Raw genomic sequence first — 26625 nt, forward strand, 5'->3', positions numbered from 1 at the left:
ACAGTGCAATTCTGCTAATGCTGACAATGATAGTACGGACTTGAACTAAAAATCAAAATGAAGTGAGGGGAAAAAGAGACATTAAAAAGGCAAGAAATTCTCTCAAACTTTAAAAACGTGGAACTGATAGGCAATGTAACTTTAAAAGGTTTTATGAAGCTTTCATAAACACCAAGGCTTCCATACGGTAGATGCTTTAGAAATCATTTATTAGCAAATACCATTCTGTATACATAAAGGGTGAAATAAGAGCTGTCATATTTGGATAAGCACTAGATGTTCTATTTTTTTATATATATAGTACAATTTGGCATCTAAATTATTTGTGAATATGTTGCCCTATAATGGGTTCATGAAGGCTTTGTTAAGCCTATAAAGTTGTTCATTTAAAGGTGGGTTCAGAAACACTAAGAATGAGCATGACAAAAACTGGGGTAATGGTGATTTTTAAAAGGATTGTATTAGCCTGGTCCAGTTACCTGGGATAGATCTGTAATCAAGAACAATTTGAGAGGAACACAAATACTCCGCCCACATTGACACGGTGGTGACAGAGTAAAATAAAAAAGACAACATGACTTCTTATGAAATGAACGTGAATCACCACTTTAATAGAAAAAAATAATACAATCTTGAAACTAAAACAATCCTTACCCAATAAACACAGCTTGGGGTTACATGACTTGTCTGTCTACAGGAGAATTGCACAGAATCCAGTTATAGTTTGACTATCACATACGTACTCTTCTTTACAAACAGATTAAACCAACAGTCACACAATCCTTGCAATATACACCGAACATACAAACCCATTGTCACGCTTTCATTTAATAAATGCTGATTTAGAGAGACAATAAAAATCTCAGATCTCCATTTGAAATTCAGTCAAAACGACAGAAACATTTTGTTGTTGTTGGAGGCAGTTTGTGATGTATAACAAAACAGGAGAGATGACAGCTGACCTACATCAGCTGATGTAGTGCTAAATGAAGCCAAGAGGAGGTCAGAACCCACTTGAGCCTACAGGTTACACCAGAAACACCATGTGTCCCCTATGGGGTCTAGGCTTACCCAAAACTGCATATAGTATTACACCATACCCTGCAGAGGGACCAAATTAGGGCTGAGTCCTGATTATCCTTCATTCACAGGTAACATATACTGTGTGTGTGATCTCAAATGACACGTCTTGTTCATTTTTGTCCTTCTCGGTTTATTTCTCAGATTGTGGATAGTCCTCTAAGTCTCTGTTTCTCTAAGTCTCTGTTAAGACAGTTTTTCTACTCATTCGCTCGTTCTTTCACTCACTTGCACGCTCTTCTCTCAAACACACACACACCTCGCTAATGGTAAAGCAGCAGGCTAGTTTATTCATAGTTATTTTTTTCTCTCCACACAATGTAAATCCAGGGTAATGCTAAACAGAGTATAAAGTCCTTCATTTTTTCCAATATTATTAATCAAGATAATCATGTACAACAATATTACGCTATTTTCATTCCTCCTGTCGTACTGAAATAGGAAATAAAGCAATTTTTTTTTTTTTTTAAGAGTTGAGTTCTCATTTCTGCTCACGAAGGCTGAAGAGATTCACTCAGCACATGTCAAAAGTAGTGGTGTAAAAAAAACAGCCAGATGTCTACAGCTGAAGTAGAGTTGGAGATGGGCGGAGCCCTTCATACCGCTCTGACTGACAGGCAAGGCAGCCAGTCAAGAGTGCTAGAGCCCTCAGTGGACCCGCCCAATACAGTACCTCCCAGTCCTTGACTGGCGAATGAAAACTGGGGGAGCAGTGGTTCGGGTGCGCCCTACATTCATGAGAGAACAGATTGCTAAGTCTGATTTTTTTCAGCTTGGGTTCTTCTGTCCCGTCTGCACGGAGAAGCAGCAGACGGGAGGAGAAAGAGTCCTGGAATTAAAGAAGAAAGGTCAGATGAAAGAGAAGAGAGAGAGAAATAGAGGGAGATTACAGGTCTGTTCCCCCCCATGTTCTGTTCAGAGAGCTGCGGCAGTGTGTGAGATGTTCTCTCTCACGCTCACCACCGAGTGTTTAAGGTCACAATGGAGGACTGTGGACGGGGTTAGTCAAGGGGAGGCAGTGGGAAGGCAGGTAGGGTCAGGGGGGAGAAGGGAAGGCAGTAGGAGGCTGGGGGAGCCAGGTCCTGGGGTTGATAGGCCCAGTACAGTGGGAAGGCAGGTAGGGTCAGGGGGGAGAAGGGAAGGCAGTAGATGGCTGGGGGAGCCAGGTCCTGGGGGTGATAGGCCCAGTACAGTGGGAAGGCAGGTAGGGTCAGGGGTATAAGGGAAGGCAGTAGGGTCAGGGGGGAGAAGGGAAGGCAGTGGGAGGCTGGGGGAGCCAGACCCTGGGGGTGATAGGCCCAGTACAGTGGGAAGACGGCTTGTTCATTCCAGTCCTATCACAACATTATTATTATTATTTTACAAACTAGGTAGATCAGGCTGGGGGGGGGGGGGGGGGGCAATCAGAGACACCTACGGGGTGTAGTGTGTGACAGACAGAGCCCTATGAATGGCTTTAGTAGTAGTGATTAGCTTGCCCCCTTGTCACATAACATGTACCAATGTCCCCCATGCACAGAGCTGATAAGGGTCATATTCATTAGTGCACACCGTAGCAAATCATTTTGCAACGAAAAACAAGCTTTTCTTATTGGACACATTCAGGTAGTCCCTCCCTGTTTTGGTCCGTTTTCTTCCCAGTGAATACAACCGAGGATGGTCTTAAAGGGACAGAGACCATCTGGTTGGACAGGCGGTTTGTATAGGCACCAGTGTCATTTATTCCTTTCAGATCCCTCTGGCGGTCTAACTGACCAGCCTACTGAGCTAAAGCAGTCTCCAAATCAACAGCCAACACTGGACCAAACCAATATAAGATAAAGGAGGGGGTTGACTGGGGGAAGAGGGGCCCCTGATTTAGATATGTCCACCTCCTTCCTCCCCCCGCCCATCACCACCTCCATCTTTGAGATGTTCTCATTATTATTTGGGGTTCCCCAGCTTCTTGGGGGTCCCTGGGCGCTTGCTCTGCCACAGGTGCCCGGGGATGGTGAAGGCATCGACGCTCATGGACATGGTCTTGGATGGGATGGTGGTGAACTGTTTGCGGTCCGAACTATACTTGTATATGGACTCCACCATGGCAGGGCTGATGACACGAGGCCCGATGCCCGTCAGGTGCATCATCTCCTCGGTCTCTGGGTTCATGGTGTAGACGGCCTGGAACTGACAGCTGGAGTCACGGAAGAGGATGAGGAAGTGGTTGGCCTGGCACTTCTCCATCTCCTGAACCATAGAAGGAGAGGGGAAGATAAAACAATGTTAAAAACGCTTTAACAATGACAATTCAACAAATTCAATGCAAAAACACATTAGAAAGAGTGAGAGCGCTTTGCCAATGTAACACACATGTTTCCCATGCCAATAAAGCATTGAATTGAATTGAATTGAGAGAGAGAGGCAAAGAGAGAGAGTCCCATAAGCAAGCTGGTCCTCTGTTCACAAACAGAGCCCAAGGACAGCAACACAATTAGACCCAACCAAATCATGAGAAAACAAAAAAATTATTACTTGACACATTGGAAAGAACAAACAATAAAAATTAGCAAACTACAATGCCATTTAGCCCTGAACATAGAGTACACAGTGGCACTGTGTACCACTGTGACTGACCAAAATTAAGGAAAGCTTTGACTATGTACAGACTCAGTAAGCATAGCCTTGCTATTGAGCAAGGTTGCCGTAGGCTGACCTGGCTCTCAAGAGAAGACAGGCTATGTGAACACTGCCCACAAAATTAGGTGGAAAATGACCTGCACTTCCTAATCTCCTGCCAAATGTACGACCATAGAGACATATTTCCCTCAGATTACACAGACCCACAAAGAATATGAAAACAAATCCAATTTTGATAAACTCCCATATCTATTGGGTGGAGTGTGCAATCACAGCAGCAAGATGTGTGAACTGTTGCCACAAGAAAAGGGAAACCAATGAAGAACAAATATCATTGTAAATACAACCAATATTGATGTTGACTTATTTTCCCTTTTGTACTTTATCTATTTGCACATTGTTACAACACTTTATACAGACATGACGACATTTGAAATGTCTTTATTATTTTGGAACTGTAATATTTACTGTTCACCTTTTATTGTTTATTTCACTTTTGTAAACATATGTTTCCCATGCCAATAAAGCCCTTTTGAATTGAGAGAGAGGAGGTAAACGGGATATGAACAGAGGCAATGGGGAGGCTCCAACCAGGTAGACTGTGACAGCCAGTCCAGCCAGCGGAGCGGAGAGGGGGTTAGTGTCAGGAGAATTCTATACTCCTGTTCATTTACCAATTCAATTGTTACCCTCAGTCTGTTATATCAGGATTTGTAAGATACTGATAGAAACAAAAACAGACAGAGGCCCAGTCTACCGAAGTTAAATGTTTATTCACGGGAACGTTCTGACGTGTACAGTACAGGACCTTCAATTTATAGCGACACACATACTTCCACACCAACCATCAAATCCGCCCGCCAATAGAGCCTAGGGGAGTACATGAGAATAGTGTCTTCCTACCCTCCCCTATGATAGGGAGAGACCTGGGACTGGGAAGTTCTCAGTGTCCCAGCCAAGGTCTTCCCGGATCTGGCGCAGACAGTCTGTTCTCAAAACACTAGACACATTGTTCCCAAAACGTTGATTCTGACTAAAACCACACACAGTCTCATTCGATGATTATATTATTATACTATCTGTCTGAGCCAGATCCGGGAAGACCTTGGCTGGGACACTGAGAACTTCCCAGTCCCACATCTCCCTATCTTAGGGGAGGGTAGGAAGACACTATTCTCACGTACTCCCCTAGGCTCTATTGGCGGGTGGATTTGATGTTTGGTGTGGAAGTATCTGTGTCGCTATAAATTGAAGGTCCTGTACTGTACACGTCAGAACGTTCCCGTGATTAAACATTAAACTTTGGTAGCCTGGGCCTCTGTCTGTTTTTGTTTCTATCAGTATCTTACAAATCCTGATATAACAGAGTGGGGTAACATAATTTAATTGGTAAATGAACAGGAGTATAGAATTCTCCTGACAGTTAGAAAGGTTGTTGATTTAAAGGGCTCTAACAGGGGTTGTTTGCATCCTAAGTGCACTATAATGGATTATGGTGGTGCCATTTGGGATGCACACATTGATTTAAAAGGATCTAAGGGGAGTTGTTGATTTAAAGATTTCTGACCTCTACAATCTTGTTTTTCTGCAGTGCGTTGACCTTGCCGGCAAGGCAGCAGCGGGAGATGGCGTTGTGGATGATGAACTTGTTGGACTTGAAGCTGGGCTCCTTGTACAGCTTGGGCCCTGTAAGCCAACACAAATCAACGCCGAAACACAATCAATACAAATAACACGCCATATATCAAAGACCAAGTACGTTCCCATATGGGCTTTCTGTTAATATGTGGTGGATTGGTTCAAACAGATACTTATGATGACATCGTATTCCCATATCCACACTAGCATTCCACTTATGATAAAGTAATCTATCGTAAACATAAATGGTAGCGTAGATCTGTCATGATTACAAAGGGATGCATGAGATAACGAGCAGCATTAGTTCTGGTACTTTGGACAAATCACGATTTTGCAGGTCTTAGCATCTTTCAATATTCAGACGGGGAGGGAACATTTAAAGAGAGAGTTCTTTGTTCCGGTTCGCTTTCTTAATCGAGCATCTGGCCAATTACACAATACTTTAGTTCTGGGTTAAGTAAGATTATTGATTAATGCTAGTGTGGATATTATTGGAACAGGAATATTGGAAGAGGGTATGTCACAGTCATAGACCCCGAGTGATGGTTAACAGTAAGCTGTAACGTAAGGTAAACATACCGGTGTATTCTGGAATGGAGGTAGGAGACGAGGCCGTGGAGGCGTTCTCCCAGTCCTTCTCTCCGTTCTGATTGGCCATTCGTCCTGGTGATATCAGCCTTGAGGGGGAGTGAGATCGGCTGTAGGGAGGAGAGGAAATGTGTTGTGAAGCATAACAACAAAACAATCTATATACTGGTACATAAAACAGACAGACACCGAATCACATATTTATTTAAAAAACAGGCCGATAGTGAGGACGGGAGCATAGTCGGGCAGCTACAGGTCCCTGTGGGGGGGAAATACAACTCGTTATGGTTAACCAACTGTGCGGTATAGTTACCTGTGCAGTAAAATACAACTTGTTATGGTTGACAGTTAGTTACCTGGGAGATTTCCTGACGGCCAGTGTCCCGCTATTGCCAGTGTCGTTAGCCATTGAGGACAGGTTCATGGTAGAGTGGGAATAGACCTTGTTGAGTTTGGAGCCTAGTGAGTGAGTGAGTGAGAGAGAGACAGAGAGAGAGTGAGAGAAACACAAACACAGAAAAAAACACATTAATATGACACATTGCAATCTTCTGATATACGCAGCAACAACAAAAAAACGACAAGGAACAGCCCAGGACTGACTCAGCAACAGGAGAGCAGGCGGTGGAGTTTATATCTACCCATTAATCCCTTGGTGGGGCAGCGGAAAAGCACTAAGTCGTCCCGGAACATGGTCTTGGGTCTCTGCTTCTTCACGCCACGCACCGTGGTGGGCTTCTGCTGCAACACCTCGTCCAGATCCTCCATGATCTTCAGCTGCTGCCTCCGCTCGTACTCCTGCCTGGTAAAGGTGTCTCTCCGCTGGGTCGTGCTATCCGAAGAGTGGGTACAGGGGGTCCGGGGCTTGTCCTCACTTCCGCCACCCTCACTCTTGTCTCCACATCCCTCGATGTTAAACCACTCAGGTCGGCTACAGGTATAGAGAGAGGAGGTAAGAGAGGAGGTAACATAAGCAGCTCCATCTAGTTGATTCAGAGACTCGACTATTGGACAATGCAGTTCTATAAGAGGCTTGAAAACACAACGCACATCGCATGCTCTTTCTCGCTCTTCTCCTCCTGCTCGAGTCTGCGTCTCTTCATCTCCTCCGCCCTCTTCTGCTGTTTCTCCATCAGGGCTGCTTTCCTCTGGGCCATTTCGTCCTCCGGCCACACCCTTCCATCCTGATGGAGGACACAAACGCACACATACAGATACAGAATTAGTCAGGCTTAAACACATACACAGACAAACAAACACACACACATAGTCCGACTAACCTTAAAGAAGAAGCCGACCCCTCCCTTCATCTCAGGTTCGGTCACGTCGCTCATGGAGTCATCCATGACACTCAGGTCATCCTCGTCCCCACGCAAGGCTGATAGAGAAATCTCGATCAGGCTGCTGCGCTTGCCATTAAAAAACCCCGCCGCCAGAACATCACCCTCAAACGAGCACTCTGAGGGCGCCCCAGAGCTCCCACAACCCACAAGCTCCTTTCTCCCCGAGGTGGAAGAGTTCTGGTCCCGGCACTGCCAGGGGGAGGCGCGGCACAGGTGGGGGATAGTGTCCACATTCTTCGGGGGGGTGAGCACGCGCGACAGGCCCTGCACTTTGAGGTCCTGGGGGCGGACGTGGTGGTAGTGGGTGGCCTGGTGCTTGGGGCTCTTGGGAGGCACCGACTTGGCCCGGCGCTGGACCTGGGGCGAATTGGATGTTCTGGTGGGACTGGCGGCGTTGCGGCGGGATGACGAGGGGGAAGAGGAGGCAGAGGCGAGGTCACGGGGGGTGGACGCGCGGGACATGCGGGTCGGGGGAGGGGCCGAGGATTTGAGACTGGGCAGGATCACCCAGGACTTGTTGCTGGCGGGAGCGACGGGCTTCTTCCTGATGAGTTGGTCCTGTTGTTCGGAGAGGCGCTGCATGTCGCTCTGCAGGGAGCTTAGTGCCGCGTTCAGCTTTGATACGGCGTTGTTGTAAACCCCCAAGGGCGCTGGCTGATGCCTTGCCACCCCGACCTGCTCTCCTCCTGGCCCTGCCACCCCTGCACCCTTCTCCCTTCTGGGTAAGGAGGCCTGCTTGTTGTCCAGGTGTGATGAAGGTTTGACATTCCCCTCCTGCTGCTCCTCGTCCTCCACGCGAGCCAGCGTTTCCTCTAGCGTCAGCCCCCCGAGGTCCTCCTCTGTGGAGAAGGCGCTGACTTGACCGCCCTCCTCCTCCTCTCTCTCCCCCTCTCTGTGCTCCTTCTTCAACTGCAGGAAGGCGCTCTTGCCCAGTCTCTGGCGGTGCTTGGCAAAGATGGCCTCAATACGTTTCTTCTGGGCCTCGATGGCCTTCCTCTTCTCATCCAGCCGGGCTCCCAGCTCTGACATCTCGGTGGTCAGTCCAGGGCGCTTACTGGGGCTCTCCTCTGTCGACTTCTGGGGCTGGGCCACCCAGCTTGTCATCGGAGCCGTTGCTGCCGGGGCGACGGGTTCACTGCTGCTGGCGCCGCCGCTTTTAGGTGATTTGCCCACTGTCGACGGTTTCTTCTTGAACTCAGCAAAGCTGGTCATCCTCACGCCACTGTCCGACGCGTCGTCATCCCCTCCGTGGCTTCTGGTGTGGACAGCAGGCGTGGACTGGGCATTGGGGAGGAGAAGGAGGTCCTCAGAGGCGTCAGAGTCCATGCTCCCGTCCCTCAGCAACGAGTCGTCATCTCGCCAGCCCTCCGAGGTGTGTCGGGTATGGGAGGAGGAGGGCTGCTCCCTGGGTGCCTGCGTCTTGCCCCCCATGGGGAGGTGGGGGTGGTACATCATCCCAGAGCGGGACGGGGCGGAGCAGCTGAGGGGTATGGGGTTAGGCGGGTGGGAGGGGTGAGTGGCGTGGCCGTTGTGTCTGGTGCTGGCCGGGTCATCGGGCGAGTGCAGGAAGAATCCATCGACCGCCCCGTCGGGGTGGAGCCGGGGCTCCATCTTGCCCTCGTTGTGGATGATCTGCAGGGCCTCCTCGATGGTGGGCAGCTCCCCTTCCCAGTCTCCCAGGCAGTTCTCCTTCAGCAGCATGGGCACCACAGAGGAGCTCTGGGTGGCCCAGGAGCCTCTGTGGGAGCCCGGGGTGGCTGGGGGCTTGTTGAGCAGATGGCTAATGTCCTCTGGGGGAGTGTAGGGCACGCGGGTCACAGTCTGGCCGGGGGCCACGTTGTCAGAGCTGACCGAGCAGGTGATGGCTCCGCCCATCACAACGTCCACGTCGCTGTCCAGGCTGAAGGGAATGCTAAATGACACGGCTGAGTACAGGGGATGACTGGACAGAGAGAGACAGGAAGAGAGAGAGAGTTTACTTCCTGAATTGACCTCAACCGTTGTATTGAGAAGGAAGGAAGGAAGGAAGGAAGGAAGGAAGGCAGGCAGGCAGGCAGGCAGAGCAAGACAATGAGATGGGGCCTACCTGAAAGGCTTCTTGGTCATTGTTCTCCCAGCTCCCTCTACATGAGACATGGAGGCAGACTGAGTCAGAGATCCTGTACACATTCACACATATTCACACACATACACACACACAAACAAAAAGCACAAAAAACTGAGACAGAAAAAGCTTTACATGGACCCACTGATAAACACATGCAGACCACACAGTTACAAAAGATGCAATGGCATCCTCACCAGACCTGGGTGTAAACTTAACTATCTGTTCTCCCTCAAATACTTTGAGGAGCGATTGATTGAGCATGCCTGCATGTGGTCACAGATGAACGGGGTTTGCGCTTTCGGGACTACTCCATTGCTTTCATTGTGCCAGGCAAGCTCATCAATCAATCAGTTTTGTATTATATGTACTATGTATAATCATGTTGTTTTATTGTAAATAAAACAAATACTATTTGAACCCGGATGTTCTGCAGAGAACAGAAGTGTGACAGACCTAAATGATGGGATGGCGTTGCCCTGGTCTCAACTGGCACAGGCCCTGGCGACACTGGTGAAGAGATGGGCAGGAATGGCTTCTTGAAGATGGAAGGAGAGCCGCTGAAATACAGACAAAAATTTGATTCCAGTTTCAAGTTCAAGTTGATTTGCCATATGTAATAAATACATTGGAAATCTACTCATTCACCAGCTCTCACAATAAACTTTCACTCTAAAGATACCATTCCTGAAATAGATCACTTTATATTTTCTATATTAGTGGTAATGTTAGTGATTATGACTGTGCGAGCTGCTGTACCTGTTATTGCTCAAACTGGTTGGCTTGAGCAGTGCAGAAGCATCTGGAATAAAACAAACGGTCTCATTAGTCAAATATCGACACAGCCATTTAGGCCTACGCAGGAATCACATATAATGTATCAAGCATCTCAAAGGTAGAAGTGCTTGATATAGGATCAGTTTAGCCTTTTTTATCACAATGAATAAGATATGGACAGAGAGAACCTGATCCTAGACCAGCACTCCTACTCAGTCGCTTTATGAATATAGGCCTAGGGGTGTATTCAGTGAGGCAAAACGCTTTGAATATTGCAGATAGAAATGTAATAACTAGAGCTGACATAATTCCCTATTCTACTTGACAGACCATCTGTTCTATAGGACACATTTCTACGTGTCAAAGACCCCAGCAATAGACTGTTCTCTCTACTACTGCATGGCAAGCGGTACCGGAGTGCCAAGTCTAGGACAAAAAGGCTTCTCAACAGTTTTTACCCCCAAGCCATAAGACTCCTGAACAGGTAATCAAATGGCTACCAGGACTATTTGCATTGTGTGCCCCCTTCCCAAACCCTATTTTCTACGCTGCTGCTACTCTCTGTTTATCATATGCATAGTCACTTTAACTATACATTCATGAACATGCTACCTCAATTGGGCCGACGAACCAGTGTTCCCGCACATTGGCTAACCGGGATATCTGCAACCGGGCTATCTGCATCCCACCCACCACCCGCCAACCCCTCTTTTACGCTACTGCTACTCTCTGTTCATCATATATGCATAGTCACTTTAACCATATCTACATGTACATACTACCTTAATCAGCCTCACTAACCGGTGTCTGTATGTAGCCTCGCTACTGTATATAACCCCTCTACTGTATATAGCCTCGCTACTGTATATAGCCTGTCTTTTTACTGTTGTTTTATTTCTTTACTCACCTAATACCTTTTTTGCACTATTGGTTAGAGCCTGTAAGTAAGCATTTTACTGTAACACCTGTTGTATTCGGCGCACATGAATTTTTTGTTGTTGATTTGATTGGAATGTTTTGTAACATTGCATCCTCTTGAACAGGGCCCAGCAAAACGCTTACCAGTGGTGTTCAGTGGCTGAACAAACTCTGGCCTCCGTACCTCAAACCAACCCAGTAGCTCTGCTAGGAAACTCATCACGTTGACCTGAACATACCAGAGAAACAGTTAAAGGGCCCCTGTAATGCTGTTTCGGTCTCCATAACAAATCATTCCTGGGTATCAATAAAGTTATATGCTCTAATAGTTTTACTACATGTATGGCATCCAGCCCCAGGTGGCCAAACACTCTCTGTATAAGACAGTCTAGGCAGTGACATATATTTAGCCATATATTTCTAAATACATGGCTCTGAGGCAAAGACAATGTGTAGATCAGAGCTCTCCAACCCTGTTTCTGGAGCGCTACCATCCTGTAGGTTTGTACTACAACCCTAGTCTAGCACACCTAATAATAAGCCAAATGAATCAGGTTAGTTACAACTGGGGTTGAAGCAAAAACCTACAGGAAGGTAACTCTCCAGAAAAAGGGTTGGTGTAGATGTGGCTATATGGGCCCACAATAAGGTGGGGGTGTAGTACCTGGAGCTCCTGTGGGGTGTAGAGCAGGTCCTCCAACACCAGGGGGCAGCAGCTCTTCAGACAGCTGTCACAGAACTCTCGGATCAGCTGCAGGTTGTACAGGCTGTCTGCCACCGCCATGGACTCAGTCCTGAGATGGGTCACACCACTCTGTTTTCTCTCTCAGCCTCCGATTCAACTGGGGGGGGGGGGGGGGGGGTAGAAAGCCACACGTTACAAGTATGTATATTTTGTACTCACATATAAATTGGGTTATGAAATCATGACTCAATGACAGAGAGCGAGACAAAGAGAATGAGAGAGACAGAGTCAGCCCTCCTTGTCCTTACCCCGTTCACCCAGTGGAGCAGGGTGTTCTCCCGGCTGGCTCCTCCCACTCCACCCAGAAGCTCCTCCCCCACACTGCGCTCACCATCTCCATGGCGCCCAACGACATCAGGGCATCCATCACCGCCAGGTGGGCACTCTGCACCAATCACAGCAAAGAGAACAGGAAACTGTCAGCATTGGAACAGTCAGGGGAGGTAGCTGCGGGATTGGTAGCTGCAGGACACAGCTCTGAGTCAGCAGAAAGCGTGGCAGTGACAAGAGGAGAGGAGTAAAGAGAGAAAAATAGAAAGTGAGAGCTTGTCTGAGTGAACTTTGGAACATCTGTGCTATCACGATAACAGCCCTTTTTACTCTATGTACTTTCTCCTCTCTGCCCCATCACTGTATACTTTCTCTTTCTTCCTCTTCCTCCTAATCATTGTGTGAGTGTGTTTTCTTCCTCCTCTCTGCTATGAGATATGGCAGCATGACTCATGGATGACAGGTTGCAGAATACAGTTTGGTTCTGTTACAGTGTTGTTCTGTAATCAACTCACTAGGGATGGCTCAGTGAGAGAGCAGCACAAACCCCAGGAATCCTGTGGCACAGTGTGTGTGTGTGTGTGTGTGTGTGTGTGTGTGTGTGTGTGTGCAAGACTATACACTCAAAACCCCTTTCACCCCAAGAGAGACAGAGACAGGGGCTGAGTGGCGAGACAGGGGCTGAGGGAAGAGACGGAGACAGGGGCTGAGTGGAGAGACGGGTTGAGGGAAGAGACGGAGACAGGGGCTGAGTGGAGAGACAGGGGTTGAGGGAAGAGACGGAGACAGGGGCTGAGTGGAGAGATAGGGGCTGAGGGAAGAGACAGAGACAGGGGCTGAGGGAAGAGACAGGGGCTGAGGGAAGAGACAGGGGCTGAGGGAAGAGACAGGGGCTGAGGGAAGAGACAGGGGCTGAGGGAAGAGACAGGGGCTGAGTGGAGAGACAGGGGCTGAGTGGAGAGACAGGGGCTGAGGGAAGAGACGGAGACGGGGGCTGAGTGGAGAGACAGGGGCTGAGGGAAGAGACAGGGGCTGAGGGAAGAGACAGGGGCTGAGGGAAGAGACAGGGGCTGAGGGAAGAGACAGGGGCTGAGGGAAGAGACAGGGACTGAGGGAAGAGACAGGGGCTGAGGGAAGAGACGGAGACGGGGGCTGAGTGGAGAGACAGGGGCTGAGTGGAGAGACAGGGGCTGAGTGGAGAGACAGGGGCTGAGTGGAGAGACAGGGGCTGTGGAGAGACAGGGGCTGAGTGGAGAGACGGGGCTGAGTGGAGAGACAGGGGCTGAGTGGAGAGACAGGGGCTGAGGACGGAAACAGGGGCTGAGGGAAGAGACGGAGACGGGCTGAGTGGAGAGACAGGGGCTGAGTGGAGAGACAGGGGCTGAGTGGAGAGACAGGGGCTGAGTGGAGAGACAGGGGCTGAGTGGAGAGACAGGGGCTGAGTGGAGAGACAGGGGCTGAGTGGAGAGACAGGGGCTGAGGACGGAGACAGGGGCTGAGGGAAGAGACGGAGACGGGCTGAGTGGAGAGACAGGGGCTGAGTGGAGAGACGGAGAGGGGCTGGGGGGAGAGACGGAGAGGGGCTGGGGGAAGAGACGGAGAGGGGCTGGGGGAAGAGACGGAGAGGGGCTGGGGGAAGAGACGGGGTCTGAGGGGAGAGACGGGGTCTGAGGGGAGAGACGGGGTCTGAGGGGAGAGACAGAGACAGGGGCTGAGTGGAGAGACAGGGGCTGAGGGAAGAGACGGAGACAGGGGCTGAGTGGAGAGACAGGGGCTGAGGGAAGAGACGGAGACAGGGGCTGAGTGGAGAGACAGGGGCTGAGGGAAGAGACAGGGGCTGAGGGAAGAGACAGGGGCTGAGGGAAGAGACGGAGACAGGGGCTGAGTGGAGAGACAGGGGCTGAGGGAAGAGACGGGGGCTGAGGGAAGAGACAGGGGCTGAGGGAAGAGACAGGGGCTGAGGGAAGAGACAGGGGCTGAGGGAAGAGACAGGGGCTGAGGGAAGAGACAGGGGCTGAGGGAAGAGACAGGGGCTGAGGGAAGAGACAGGGGCTGAGGGAAGAGACGGAGACAGGGGCTGAGGGAAGAGACAGGGGCTTAGGGAAGAGACGGAGACGAGGGAAGAGACGGAGACGGGGGCTGAGTGGAGAGACAGGGGCTGAGTGGAGAGACAGGGGCTGAGTGGAGAGACAGGGGCTGAGTGGAGAGACAGGGGCTGAGTGGAGAGACAGGGGCTGAGTGGAGAGACGGGGCTGAGTGGAGAGACGGGGCTGAGTGGAGAGACAGGGGCTGAGTGGAGAGACAGGGGCTGAGTGGAGAGACAGGGGCTGAGGACGGAGACAGGGGCTGAGGGAAGAGACGGAGACGGGCTGAGTGGAGAGACAGGGGCTGAGTGGAGAGACGGAGAGGGGCTGGGGGGAGAGACGGAGAGGGGCTGGGGGAAGAGACGGAGACGAGGGAAGAGACGGAGACGGGGGCTGAGTGGAGAGACAGGGGCTGAGTGGAGAGACAGGGGCTGAGTGGAGAGACAGGGGCTGAGTGGAGAGACAGGGGCTGAGTGGAGAGACGGGGGCTGAGTGGAGAGACGGGGGCTGAGTGGAGAGACGGGGGCTGAGTGGAGAGACGGGGGCTGAGTGGAGAGACGGGGGCTGAGTGGAGAGACGGGGCTGAGTGGAGAGACAGGGGCTGAGTGGAGAGACAGGGGCTGAGGACGGAGACAGGGGCTGAGGGAAGAGACGGAGACGTGCTGAGTGGAGAGACAGGGGCTGAGTGGAGAGACAGGGGCTGAGTGGAGAGACAGGGGCTGAGTGGAGAGACGGAGAGGGGCTGGGGGAAGAGACGGAGAGGGGCTGGGGGAAGAGACGGAGAGGGGCTGGGGGAAGAGACGGAGAGGGGCTGGGAAGAGACGGAGAGGGGCTGGGGGAAGAGACGGGGTCTGAGGGGAGAGACGGGGTCTGAGGGGAGAGACGGGGTCTGAGGGGAGAGACGGAGACAGGGGCTGAGTGGAGAGACAGGGGCTGAGGGAAGAGACGGAGACAGGGGCTGAGTGGAGAGACAGGGGCTGAGGGAAGAGACGGAGACAGGGGCTGAGTGGAGAGACAGGGGCTGAGGGAAGAGACAGAGACAGGGGCTGAGGGAAGAGACAGGGGCTGAGGGAAGAGACGGAGACAGGGGCTGAGTGGAGAGACAGGGGCTGAGGGAAGAGACGGAGACGGGGGCTGAGTGGAGAGACAGGGGCTGAGGGAAGAGACAGGGGCTGAGGGAAGAGACAGGGGCTGAGGGAAGAGACAGGGGCTGAGGGAAGAGACAGGGGCTGAGGGAAGAGACAGGGGCTGAGGGAAGAGACAGGGGCTGAGGGAAGAGACGGAGACAGGGGCTGAGGGAAGAGACAGGGGCTTAGGGAAGAGACGGAGACGAGGGAAGAGACGGAGACGGGGGCTGAGTGGAGAGACAGGGGCTGAGTGGAGAGACAGGGGCTGAGTGGAGAGACAGGGGCTGATTGGAGAGACAGGGGCTGAGTGGAGAGACAGGGGCTGAGTGGAGAGACGGGGCTGAGTGGAGAGACGGGGCTGAGTGGAGAGACAGGGGCTGAGTGGAGAGACAGGGGCTGAGTGGAGAGACAGGGGCTGAGTGGAGAGACAGGGGCTGAGGACGGAGACAGGGGCTGAGGGAAGAGACGGAGACGGGCTGAGTGGAGAGACAGGGGCTGAGTGGAGAGACGGAGAGGGGCTGGGGGGAGAGACGGAGAGGGGCTGGGGGAAGAGACGGAGAGGGGCTGGGGGAAGAGACGGAGAGGGGCTGGGGGAAGAGACGGAGAGGGGCTGGGGGAAGAGACGGAGAGGGGCTGGGGAAGAGACGGAGAGGGGCTGGGGGAAGAGACGGGGTCTGAGGGGAGAGACGGGGTCTGAGGGGAGAGACGGGGTCTGGGCGGAGAGACAGAGACAGGGGCTGAGTGGAGAGACAGGGGCTGAGGGAAGAGACGGAGACAGGGGCTGAGTGGAGAGACAGGGGCTGAGGGAAGAGACGGAGACAGGGGCTGAGTGGAGAGACAGGGGCTGAGGGAAGAGACGGAGACAGGGGCTGAGTGGAGAGACAGGGGCTGAGGGAAGAGACGGAGACAGGGGCTGAGTGGAGAGACAGGGGCTGAGGGAAGAGACAGAGGCTGAGGGAAGAGACAGGGGCTGAGGGAAGAGACAGGGGCTGAGGGAAGAGACAGGGGCTGAGGGAAGAGACAGGGGCTGAGGGAAGAGACGGAGACAGGGGCTGAGGGAAGAGACAGGGGCTGAGGGAAGAGACGGAGACGGGGGCTGAGTGGAGAGACAGGGGCTGAGTGGAGAGACAGGGGCTGAGTGGAGAGACAGGGGCTGAGTGGAGAGACAGGGGCTGAGTGGAGAGACGGGGCTGAGTGGAGAGACAGGGGCTGAGTGGAGAGACAGGGGCTGAGGACGGAGACAGGGGCTGAGGGACGAGACGGAGATGGGCTGAGTGGAGAGACAGGGGCTGAGTGGAGAGACAGAGAGGGGCTGGGGGAAGAGACGGAGAGGGGCTGGGGGAGGAGACGGAGAGGGGCTGGGGGAAGAGACGGAGAGGGGCTGGGGGGAGAGACGGAGAGGGGCTGGGGGGAGAGACGGAGAGGGGCTGGGGGAAGAGACGGAGAGGGGCTGGGGGAAGAGACGGAGAGGGGCTGGGGAAGAGACGGAGAGGGGCTGGGGGAAGAGACGGGGTCTGAGGGGAGAGACGGGGTCTGAGGGGAGAGACGGGGTCTGAGGGGAGAGACGGAGACAGGGGCTGAGTGGAGAGACAGGGGCTGAGGGAAGAGACGGAGACAGGGGCTGAGTGGAGAGACAGGGGCTGAGGCTCACTCAGGGGAGAGCTCCTTAGCGCCCATAAGAGGGTTAGCTCGTTATCGGTCTACTGCTGCCTCCCTCCATGCTTTCCATGGGGCTAGGTCAGGGATGGGCAACTTTGATGGGATCGGGGTCCAAAAAAGTCTGAACTCATCATAAGGGCTAAAATTCTACACATTTTGCCATGAGGCAGGCGGAGAGAAGATTTTGCAATTTTATAAATCCCTCAATGCAATTCTATTAATTTTGCAACTCAACAAGAAAAAGGGCAGTTTTTCAGGACCCTGGCTTTAAAAGATAATTCGTAAAAATCCAAAAGACTTCACAGATCTTCATTGTAAAGGGTTTAAACACAGACTCCCATGCTTGTTCAATGAACCATAAACAATTAATGAGCATAAACCTGTGGAACGGTCGTTCCAGAACTCTGAACTCTATGGGCCCTGGTCATAAGTAGTGCACTCTATTAGGTATAGTAAAAGTAGTGCAATAGATAGGGAACAGGGTTCCATTTGGGACACAGCCTGTGCCTGACATGAATCCACACAGCAGCAGCAGTGGGCCTCCTCCCTTCTCTCTATTGGCTAACCGCATCCCCCTCTCTCTGTTATAATCATGAACCCTGTCTGAGTCTCAAATGGCACACTATTTGCTACATAGTGCACTACTTTTGACCAGAGACCAATGGGGCCTGGTCAACAGTAGAGCAGTGGAGAGGACAGACAGGTCATAACAACAGATTCCCTTGTCAGGGGGCCCTTTCTTCCATCTCAACCCTTCTCTAGTCTAAGCCTAATCTGTAACTAACAAGTGCCGGGCCCCTTTTACTCGTTTTACTACAAGTTTTTATTTTACTCAATTTCTCCCTGACTGGTAGTCATCATAGCGCGCACACACGAACACACTGCTGCAGCTGCTACAAGGCTGCGGCCTGAATCTCTCCACACAACTGCTGTTCGGTCTGTCTGTGTCTCTCTCTCCATGTTGGGTGTAAAGTGCTGACGTAGGCACCTTGCTGTGTGTGTGCACGCGAGACAGAGACTAGAAAGAGAGAGAGACTAGAGACTACATGGCAGTGCCAGCCCAGCCAGCATAGCCCTGATGTCATATACGGAGACGGGGGCTGAGGGGAGAGACGGGGGCTGAGGGGAGAGACGGGGGCTGAGGGGAGAGACGGGGGCTGAGGGGAGAGACTGGGGCTGAGGGGAGAGACTGGGGCTGAGGGGAGAGACGGAGACGGGGGCTGAGGCTGAGGGGAGAGACGGAGACGGGGGCTGAGGGGAGAGACGGGGGCTGGGGGAAGAGACGGAGACGGGGGCTGAGGGGAGAGACGGGGGCTGAGGGGAGAGACGGGGGCTGAGGGGAGAGACGGGGGCTGAGGGAAGAGACGGGGGCTGAGGGGAGAGACGGGGGCTGAGGGAAGAGACGGGGGCTGAGGGATGAGACGGAGACAGGGGCTGAGGGAAGAGACAGAGACGGGGGCTGAGGGAAGAGACGGGGGCTGGGGGAAGAGACGGAGACGGGGGCTGAGGGGAGAGACGGGGGCTGAGGGGAGAGACAGAGACGCAGGCTTAGGGGAGAGACAGAGACGGGGGCTGAGAGGAGAGACGGGGGCTGAGGGGAGAGACGGGGGCTGAGGGGAGAGACGGAGACAGGGGCTGAGGGAAGAGACGGAGACAGGGGAGAGACGGGAGAGACGGGGTCTGAGGGAAGAGACGGAGACAGGGGCTGAGGGGAGAGACAGAGACAGGGGCTGAGGGGAGAGACAGAGACGGGGGCTGAGGGGAGAGACGGGGGCTGAGGGGAGAGACGGGGGCTGAGGGGAGAGACGGGGGCTGAGGGGAGAGACGGGGGCTGAGGGGAGAGACGGAGACAGGGGCTGAGGGAAGAGACGGAGACAGGGGCTGAGGGGAGAGACGGGGGCTGAGGGGAGAGACGGGGGCTGAGGGGAGAGACGGGGGCTGAGGGGAGAGACGGGGGCTGAGGGGAGTGACGGAGACGGGGGCTGAGGGGAGAGACGGGGGCTGAGGGGAGAGACGGAGACGGGGGCTGAGGCTGAGGGGAGAGACGGAGACGGGGGCTGAGGGGAGAGACGGGGGCTGGGGGAAGAGACGGAGACGGGGGCTGAGGGGAGAGACGGGGGCTGAGGGGAGAGACGGGGGCTGAGGGGAGAGACGGGGGCTGAGGGAAGAGACGGGGGCTGAGGGATGAGACGGAGACAGGGGCTGAGGGATGAGACAGAGACAGGGGCTGAGGGGAGAGACGGGGGCTGGGGGAAGAGACGGAGACGGGGGCTGAGGGGAGAGACGAGGGCTGAGGGGAGAGACGGGGGCTGAGGGGAGAGACGAGAGACGGAGGCTGAGGGGAGAGACAGAGACGGGGGCTGAGAGGAGAGACGGGGTCTGAGGGGAGAGACGGGGTCTGGGCGGAGAGACAGAGACAGGGGCTGAGTGGAGAGACAGGGGCTGAGGGAAGAGACGGAGACAGGGGCTGAGTGGAGAGACAGGGGCTGAGGGAAGAGACGGAGACAGGGGCTGAGTGGAGAGACAGGGGCTGAGGGAAGAGACAGAGGCTGAGGGAAGAGACAGAGGCTGAGGGAAGAGACAGGGGCTGAGGGAAGAGACAGGGGCTGAGGGAAGAGACAGGGGCTGAGGGAAGAGACAGGGGCTGAGGGAAGAGACGGAGACAGGGGCTGAGGGAAGAGACAGGGGCTGAGGGAAGAGACGGAGACGGGGGCTGAGTGGAGAGACGGAGACGGGGGCTGAGTGGAGAGACAGGGGCTGAGTGGAGAGACAGGGGCTGAGTGGAGAGACAGGGGCTGAGTGGAGAGACAGGGGCTGAGTGGAGAGACGGGGCTGAGTGGAGAGACAGGGGCTGAGTGGAGAGACAGGGGCTGAGGACGGAGACAGGGGCTGAGGGACGAGACGGAGATGGGCTGAGTGGAGAGACAGGGGCTGAGTGGAGAGACGGAGAGGGGCTGGGGGGAGAGACAGAGAGGGGCTGGGGGAAGAGACGGAGAGGGGCTGGGGGAGGAGACGGAGAGGGGCTGGGGGAAGAGACGGAGAGGGGCTGGGGGGAGAGACGGAGAGGGGCTGGGGGGCGAGACGGAGAGGGGCTGGGGGAAGAGACGGAGAGGGGCTGGGGGAAGAGACGGAGAGGGGCTGGGGAAGAGACGGAGAGGGGCTGGGGGAAGAGACGGGGTCTGAGGGGAGAGACGGGGTCTGAGGGGAGAGACGGGGTCTGAGGGGAGAGACGGAGACAGGGGCTGAGTGGAGAGACAGGGGCTGAGGGAAGAGACGGAGACAGGGGCTGAGTGGAGAGACAGGGGCTGAGGCTCACTCAGGGGAGAGCTCCTTAGCGCCCATAAGAGGGTTAGCTCGTTATCGGTCTACTGCTGCCTCCCTCCATGCTTTCCATGGGGCTAGGTCAGGGATGGGCAACTTTGATGGGATCGGGGTCCAAAAAAGTCTGAACTCATCATAAGGGCTAAAATTCTACACATTTTGCCATGAGGCAGGCGGAGAGAAGATTTTGCAATTTTATAAATCCCTCAATGCAATTCTATTAATTTTGCAACTCAACAAGAAAAAGGGCAGTTTTTCAGGACCCTGGCTTTAAAAGATAATTCGTAAAAATCCAAAAGACTTCACAGATCTTCATTGTAAAGGGTTTAAACACAGACTCCCATGCTTGTTCAATGAACCATAAACAATTAATGAGCATAAACCTGTGGAACGGTCGTTCCAGAACTCTGAACTCTATGGGCCCTGGTCATAAGTAGTGCACTCTATTAGGTATAGTAAAAGTAGTGCAATAGATAGGGAACAGGGTTCCATTTGGGACACAGCCTGTGCCTGACATGAATCCACACAGCAGCAGCAGTGGGCCTCCTCCCTTCTCTCTATTGGCTAACCGCATCCCCCTCTCTCTGTTATAATCATGAACCCTGTCTGAGTCTCAAATGGCACACTATTTGCTACATAGTGCACTACTTTTGACCAGAGACCAATGGGGCCTGGTCAACAGTAGAGCAGTGGAGAGGACAGACAGGTCATAACAACAGATTCCCTTGTCAGGGGGCCCTTTCTTCCATCTCAACCCTTCTCTAGTCTAAGCCTAATCTGTAACTAACAAGTGCCGGGCCCCTTTTACTCGTTTTACTACAAGTTTTTATTTTACTCAATTTCTCCCTGACTGGTAGTCATCATAGCGCGCACACACGAACACACTGCTGCAGCTGCTACAAGGCTGCGGCCTGAATCTCTCCACACAACTGCTGTTCGGTCTGTCTGTGTCTCTCTCTCCATGTTGGGTGTAAAGTGCTGACGTAGGCACCTTGCTGTGTGTGTGCACGCGAGACAGAGACTAGAAAGAGAGAGAGACTAGAGACTACATGGCAGTGCCAGCCCAGCCAGCATAGCCCTGATGTCATATACGGAGACGGGGGCTGAGGGGAGAGACGGGGGCTGAGGGGAGAGACGGGGGATGAGGGGAGAGACGGGGGCTGAGGGGAGAGACTGGGGCTGAGGGGAGAGACTGGGGCTGAGGGGAGAGACGGAGACGGGGGCTGAGGCTGAGGGGAGAGACGGAGACGGGGGCTGAGGGGAGAGACGGGGGCTGGGGGAAGAGACGGAGACGGGGGCTGAGGGGAGAGACGGGGGCTGAGGGGAGAGACGGGGGCTGAGGGGAGAGACGGGGGCTGAGGCAAGAGACGGGGGCTGAGGGGAGAGACGGGGGCTGAGGGAAGAGACGGGGGCGGAGGGATGAGACGGAGACAGGGGCTGAGGGATGAGACAGAGACGGGGGCTGAGGGAAGAGACGGGGGCTGGGGGAAGAGACGGAGACGGGGGCTGAGGGGAGAGACGGGGGCTGAGGGGAGAGACAGAGACGGAGGCTGAGGGGAGAGACAGAGACGGGGGCTGAGAGGAGAGACGGGGGCTGAGGGGAGAGACGGGGGCTGAGGGGAGAGACGGGGGCTGAGGGGAGAGACGGAGACAGGGGCTGAGGGAAGAGACGGAGACAGGGGAGAGACGGGAGAGACGGGGTCTGAGGGAAGAGACGGAGACAGGGGCTGAGGGGAGAGACAGAGACAGGGGCTGAGGGGAGAGACAGAGATGGGGGCTGAGGGGAGAGACGGGGGCTGAGGGGAGAGACGGGGGCTGAGGGGAGAGACGGAGACAGGGGCTGAGGGAAGAGACGGAGACGGGGGCTGAGGGGAGAGACGGGGGCTGAGGGGAGAGACGGGGGCTGAGGGGAGAGACGGGGGCTGAGGGGAGAGACGGGGGCTGAGGGGAGAGACGGGGGCTGAGGGGAGAGACGGAGACGGGGGCTGAGGGGAGAGACGGGGGCTGAGGGGAGAGACGGAGACGGGGGCTGAGGCTGAGGGGAGAGACGGAGACGGGGGCTGAGGGGAGAGACGGGGGCTGGGGGAAGAGACGGAGACGGGGGCTGAGGGGAGAGACGGGGGCTGAGGGAGAGAGACGGGGGCTGAGGGGAGAGACGGGGGCTGAGGGGAGAGACGGGGGCTGAGGGATGAGACGGAGACAGGGGCTGAGGGATGAGACAGAGACAGGGGCTGAGGGGAGAGACGGGGGCTGGGGGAAGAGACGGAGACGGGGGCTGAGGGGAGAGACGAGGGCTGAGGGGAGAGACGAGGGCTGAGGGGAGAGACGGGGGCTGAGGGGAGAGACGAGAGACGGAGGCTGAGGGGAGAGACAGAGACGGGGGCTGAGAGGAGAGACGGGGGCTGAGGGGAGAGACGGGGGCTGAGGGGAGAGACGGGGGCTGAGGGGAGAGACGAGGGCTGAGGGGAGAGACGGGGGCTGAGGGGAGAGACGGGGGCTGAGGGGAGAGACGGGGGCTGAGGGTAGATACAGAGACAGGGGCTGAGGGGAGAGACAGAGACGGGGTCTGAGGGGAGAGACGAGGGCTGAGGGGAGAGACAGAGACGGGGGCTGAGGGGAGAGACAGAGACGGGGGCTGAGGGGAGAGACGGGGGCTGAGGGGAGAGACGGGGGCTGAGGGGAGAGACGGAGACGGGGGCTGAGGGGAGAGACAGAGACGGGGGCTGAGGGGAGAGACGGGGGCTGAGGGGAGAGACGGGGGCTGAGGGGAGAGACGGGGGCTGAGGGGAGAGACGAGGGCTGAGGGGAGAGACGGGGGCTGAGGGGAGAGACGGGGGCTGAGGTGAGAGACGGGGGCTGAGGGTAGATACAGAGACAGGGGCTGAGGGGAGAGACAGAGACGGGGGCTGAGGGGAGAGACGGGGTCTGAGGGGAGAGACGAGGGCTGAGGGGAGAGACAGAGACGGGGGCTGAGGGGAGAGACAGAGACGGGGGCTGAGGGGAGAGACGGGGGCTGAGGGGAGAGACGGGGGCTGAGGGGAGAGACGGAGACGGGGGCTGAGGGGAGAGACAGAGACGGGGGCTGAGGGGAGAGACGGGGGCTGAGGGGAGAGACGGGGGATGAGGGAAGAGACAGAGACGGGGGCTGAGGGGAGAGACAGAGACGGGGGCTGAGGGGAGAGACAGAGACGGGGGCTGAGGGGAGAGACAGAGACGGGGGCTGAGGGGAGAGACAGAGACGGGGGCTGAGGGGAGAGACAGAGACGGGGGCTGAGGGGAGAGACAGAGACGGGGGCTGAGGGGAGAGACAGAGACGGAGGCTGAGGGGAGAGACGGGGGCTGAGGGGAGAGACAGAGACGGGGGCTGAGGGGAGAGACAGAGACGGGGGCTGAGGGGAGAGACAGAGACGGGGGCTGAGGGGAGAGACGGGGGCTGAGGGGAGAGACGGGGGCTGAGGGGAGAGACGGGGGCTGAGGGGAGAGACGGGGGCTGAGGGGAGAGACGGGGGCTGAGGGGAGAGACGGGGGATGAGGGGAGAGACGGGGGCTGAGGGGAGAGACAGAGACGGGGGCTGAGGGGAGAGACAGAGACGGGGGCTGAGGGGAGAGACGGGGCTGAGGGGAGAGACGGGGGCTGATGGGAGAGACGGGGGCTGAGGGGAGAGACGGGGGCTGAGGGGAGAGACGGAGACGGGGGCTGAGGGGAGAGACAGAGACGGGGGCTGAGGCTGAGGGGAGAGACGGAGACGGGGGCTGAGGGGAGAGATGGGGGATGAGGGGAGAGACGGGGGCTGAGGGGAGAGACGGGGGCTGAGGGGAGAGACGGGGGCTGAGGGGAGAGACGGGGGCTGAGGGGAGAGACGGGGGATGAGGGGAGAGACGGGGGCTGAGGGGAGAGACTGAGGCTGAGGGGAGAGACGGGGGCTGAGGGGAGAGACGGAGACGGGGCTGAGGCTGAGGGGAGAGACGGAGACGGGGGCTGAGGGGAGAGACGGGGGCTGGGGGAAGAGACGGAGACGGGGGCTGAGGGGAGAGACGGGGGCTGAGGGGAGAGACGGGGGCTGAGGGGAGAGACGGGGGCTGAGGGGAGAAGACGGGGGCTGAGGGGAGAGACGGGGGCTGAGGGGAGAGACAGAGACGGGGGCTGAGGGGAGAGACGGGGGCTGAGGGGAGAAACGGGGGCTGAGGGGAGAGACGGGGGCTGAGGGGAGAGACGAGGGCTGAGGGGAGAGACGGGGGCTGAGGGGAGAGACGGGGGCTGAGGGGAGAGACGTGGGCTGAGGGGAGAGACGTGGGCTGAGGGGAGAGACGGGGGCTGAGGGTAGATACAGAGACAGGGGCTGAGGGGAGAGACAGAGACGGGGGCTGAGGGGAGAGACGGGGTCTGAGGGGAGAGACGGGGGCTGAGGGGAGAGACAGAGACGGGGGCTGAGGGGAGAGACAGAGACGGGGGCTGAGGGGAGAGACGGGGGCTGAGGGGAGAGACGGGGGATGAGGGAAGAGACAGAGACGGGGGCTGAGGGGAGAGACGGGGGCTGAGGGGAGAGACGGGGGCTGAGGGGAGAGACGGGGGCTGAGGGGAGAGACGGGGGCTGAGGGGAGAGACGGGGGCTGAGGGGAGAGACGGGGGCTGAGGGGAGAGACGGGGGCTGAGGGGAGAGACGGGGGCTGAGGAGAGAGACGGGGGCTGAGGGGAGAGACGGGGGCTGAGGGGAGAGACGGGGGCTGAGGGGAGAGACAGAGACGGGGGCTGAGGGGAGAGACAGAGACGGGGGCTGAGGGGAGAGACAGGGGCTGAGGGGAGAGACGGGGGCTGAGGGGAGAGACGGGGGCTGAGGGGAGAGACGGGGGCTGAGGGGAGAGACGGGGGCTGAGGGGAGAGACGGGGGCTGAGGGGAGAGACAGAGACGGGGGCTGAGGGGAGAGACGGGGGCTGAGGGGAGAGACGGGGGCTGAGGGGAGAGACGGGGGCTGAGGGGAGAGACGGGGGCTGAGGGGAGAGACGGGGGCTGAGGGGAGAGACGGGGGCTGAGGGGAGAGACTGGGGCTGAGGGGAGAGACGGAGACGGGGGCTGAGGGGAGAGACGGAGACGGGGGCTGAGGGGAGAGACGGAGACGGGGGCTGAGGGGAGAGACAGAGACAGGGGCTGAGGGGAGAGACAGAGACAGGGGCTGAGGCGAGAGACGGGGCTGAGGGGAGAGACGGGGGCTGAGGGGAGAGACGGGGGCTGAGGGGAGAGACGGGGGCTGAGGGGAGAGACGGGGGCTGAGGGGAGAGACGGGGGCTGAGGGGAGAGACGGGGGCTGAGGGGAGAGACGGGGGCTGAGGGGAGAGACGGGGGCTGAGGGGAGAGACAGAGACGGGGGCTGAGGGGAGAGACGGGGTCTGAGGGAAGAGACAGAGACGGGGGCTGAGGGGAGAGACAGAGACGGGGGCTGAGGGGAGAGACGGGGGCTGAGGGGAGAGACGGGGGCTGAGGGGAGAGACGGGGGCTGAGGGAAGAGACGGGGGCTGAGGGGAGAGACAGAGACGGGGGCTGAGGGGAGAGACGGGGTCTGAGGGAAGAGACGGGGGATAAGGGGAGAGACAGAGACGGGGGCTGAGGGGAGAGACGGGGGCTGAGGGGAGAGGGAAGAGACGGAGACAGGGGCTGAGGGAAGAGACAGAGACGGGGGCTGAGGGGAGAGACAGAGACGGGGGCTGAGGGGAGAGACAGAGACGGGGGCTGAGGGGAGAGACGGGGGCTGAGGGGAGAGACGGGGGCTGAGGGGAGAGACGGGGGCTGAGGGGAGAGACGGGGGCTGAGGGGAGAGACGGGGGCTGGGGGCTGAGGGGAGAGACGGGGGCTGAGGGGAGAGACGGGGGCTGAGGGGAGAGACGGGGGCTGAGGGGAGAGACGGGGGCTGAGGGGAGAGACGGGGGCTGAGGGGAGAGACTGGGGCTGAGGGGAGAGACGGGGGCTGAGGGGAGAGACTGGGGCTGAGGGGAGAGACGGGGGCTGAGGGGAGAGACGGAGACGGGGGCTGAGGGGAGAGACAGAGACGGGGGCTGAGGGGAGAGACAGAGACAGGGGCTGAGGGGAGAGACAGGGCTGAGGGGAGAGACGGGGGCTGAGGGGAGAGACGGGGGCTGAGGGGAGAGACGGGGGCGGAGGGGAGAGACGGGGGCTGAGGGGAGAGACGGGGGCTGAGGGGAGAGACGGAGACGGGGGCTGAGGGGAGAGACGGAGACGGGGGCTGAGGGGAGAGACGGAGACGGGGGCTGAGGGGAGAGACGGAGACGGGGGCTGAGGGGAGAGACGGAGACGGGGGCTGAGGGGAGAGACGGAGACGGGGGCTGAGGCTGAGGGGAGAG

At 56.5% G+C, this 26625-nt stretch overlaps 1 protein-coding gene across 1 annotated transcript in view; it reads right to left on the reverse strand.

Moving 5' to 3' along the window:
- Positions 1-655: 655 nt before the first annotated feature.
- Positions 656-26625, reverse strand: part of LOC139364544 (calmodulin-regulated spectrin-associated protein 3-like) — a 67255-nt gene continuing 41285 nt past the window's right edge. Inside the window, 15 exon segments of the mRNA XM_071101354.1 lie at positions 656-3306; positions 5264-5382; positions 5914-6032; positions 6279-6381; positions 6564-6853; positions 6973-7106; positions 7203-9207; positions 9352-9424; positions 9826-9929; positions 10129-10171; positions 11209-11293; positions 11729-11854; positions 11856-11906; positions 12058-12128; positions 12131-12194. Coding sequence (XP_070957455.1) covers positions 3004-3306; positions 5264-5382; positions 5914-6032; positions 6279-6381; positions 6564-6853; positions 6973-7106; positions 7203-9207; positions 9352-9424; positions 9826-9929; positions 10129-10171; positions 11209-11293; positions 11729-11854; positions 11856-11906; positions 12058-12128; positions 12131-12194 — 3690 coding nt within the window. The 3' untranslated portion in view covers positions 656-3003.

Source organism: Oncorhynchus clarkii, chromosome 13 (assembly GCF_045791955.1).
Source record: "Oncorhynchus clarkii lewisi isolate Uvic-CL-2024 chromosome 13, UVic_Ocla_1.0, whole genome shotgun sequence".
Lineage (NCBI taxonomy): Eukaryota > Metazoa > Chordata > Actinopteri > Salmoniformes > Salmonidae > Oncorhynchus > Oncorhynchus clarkii.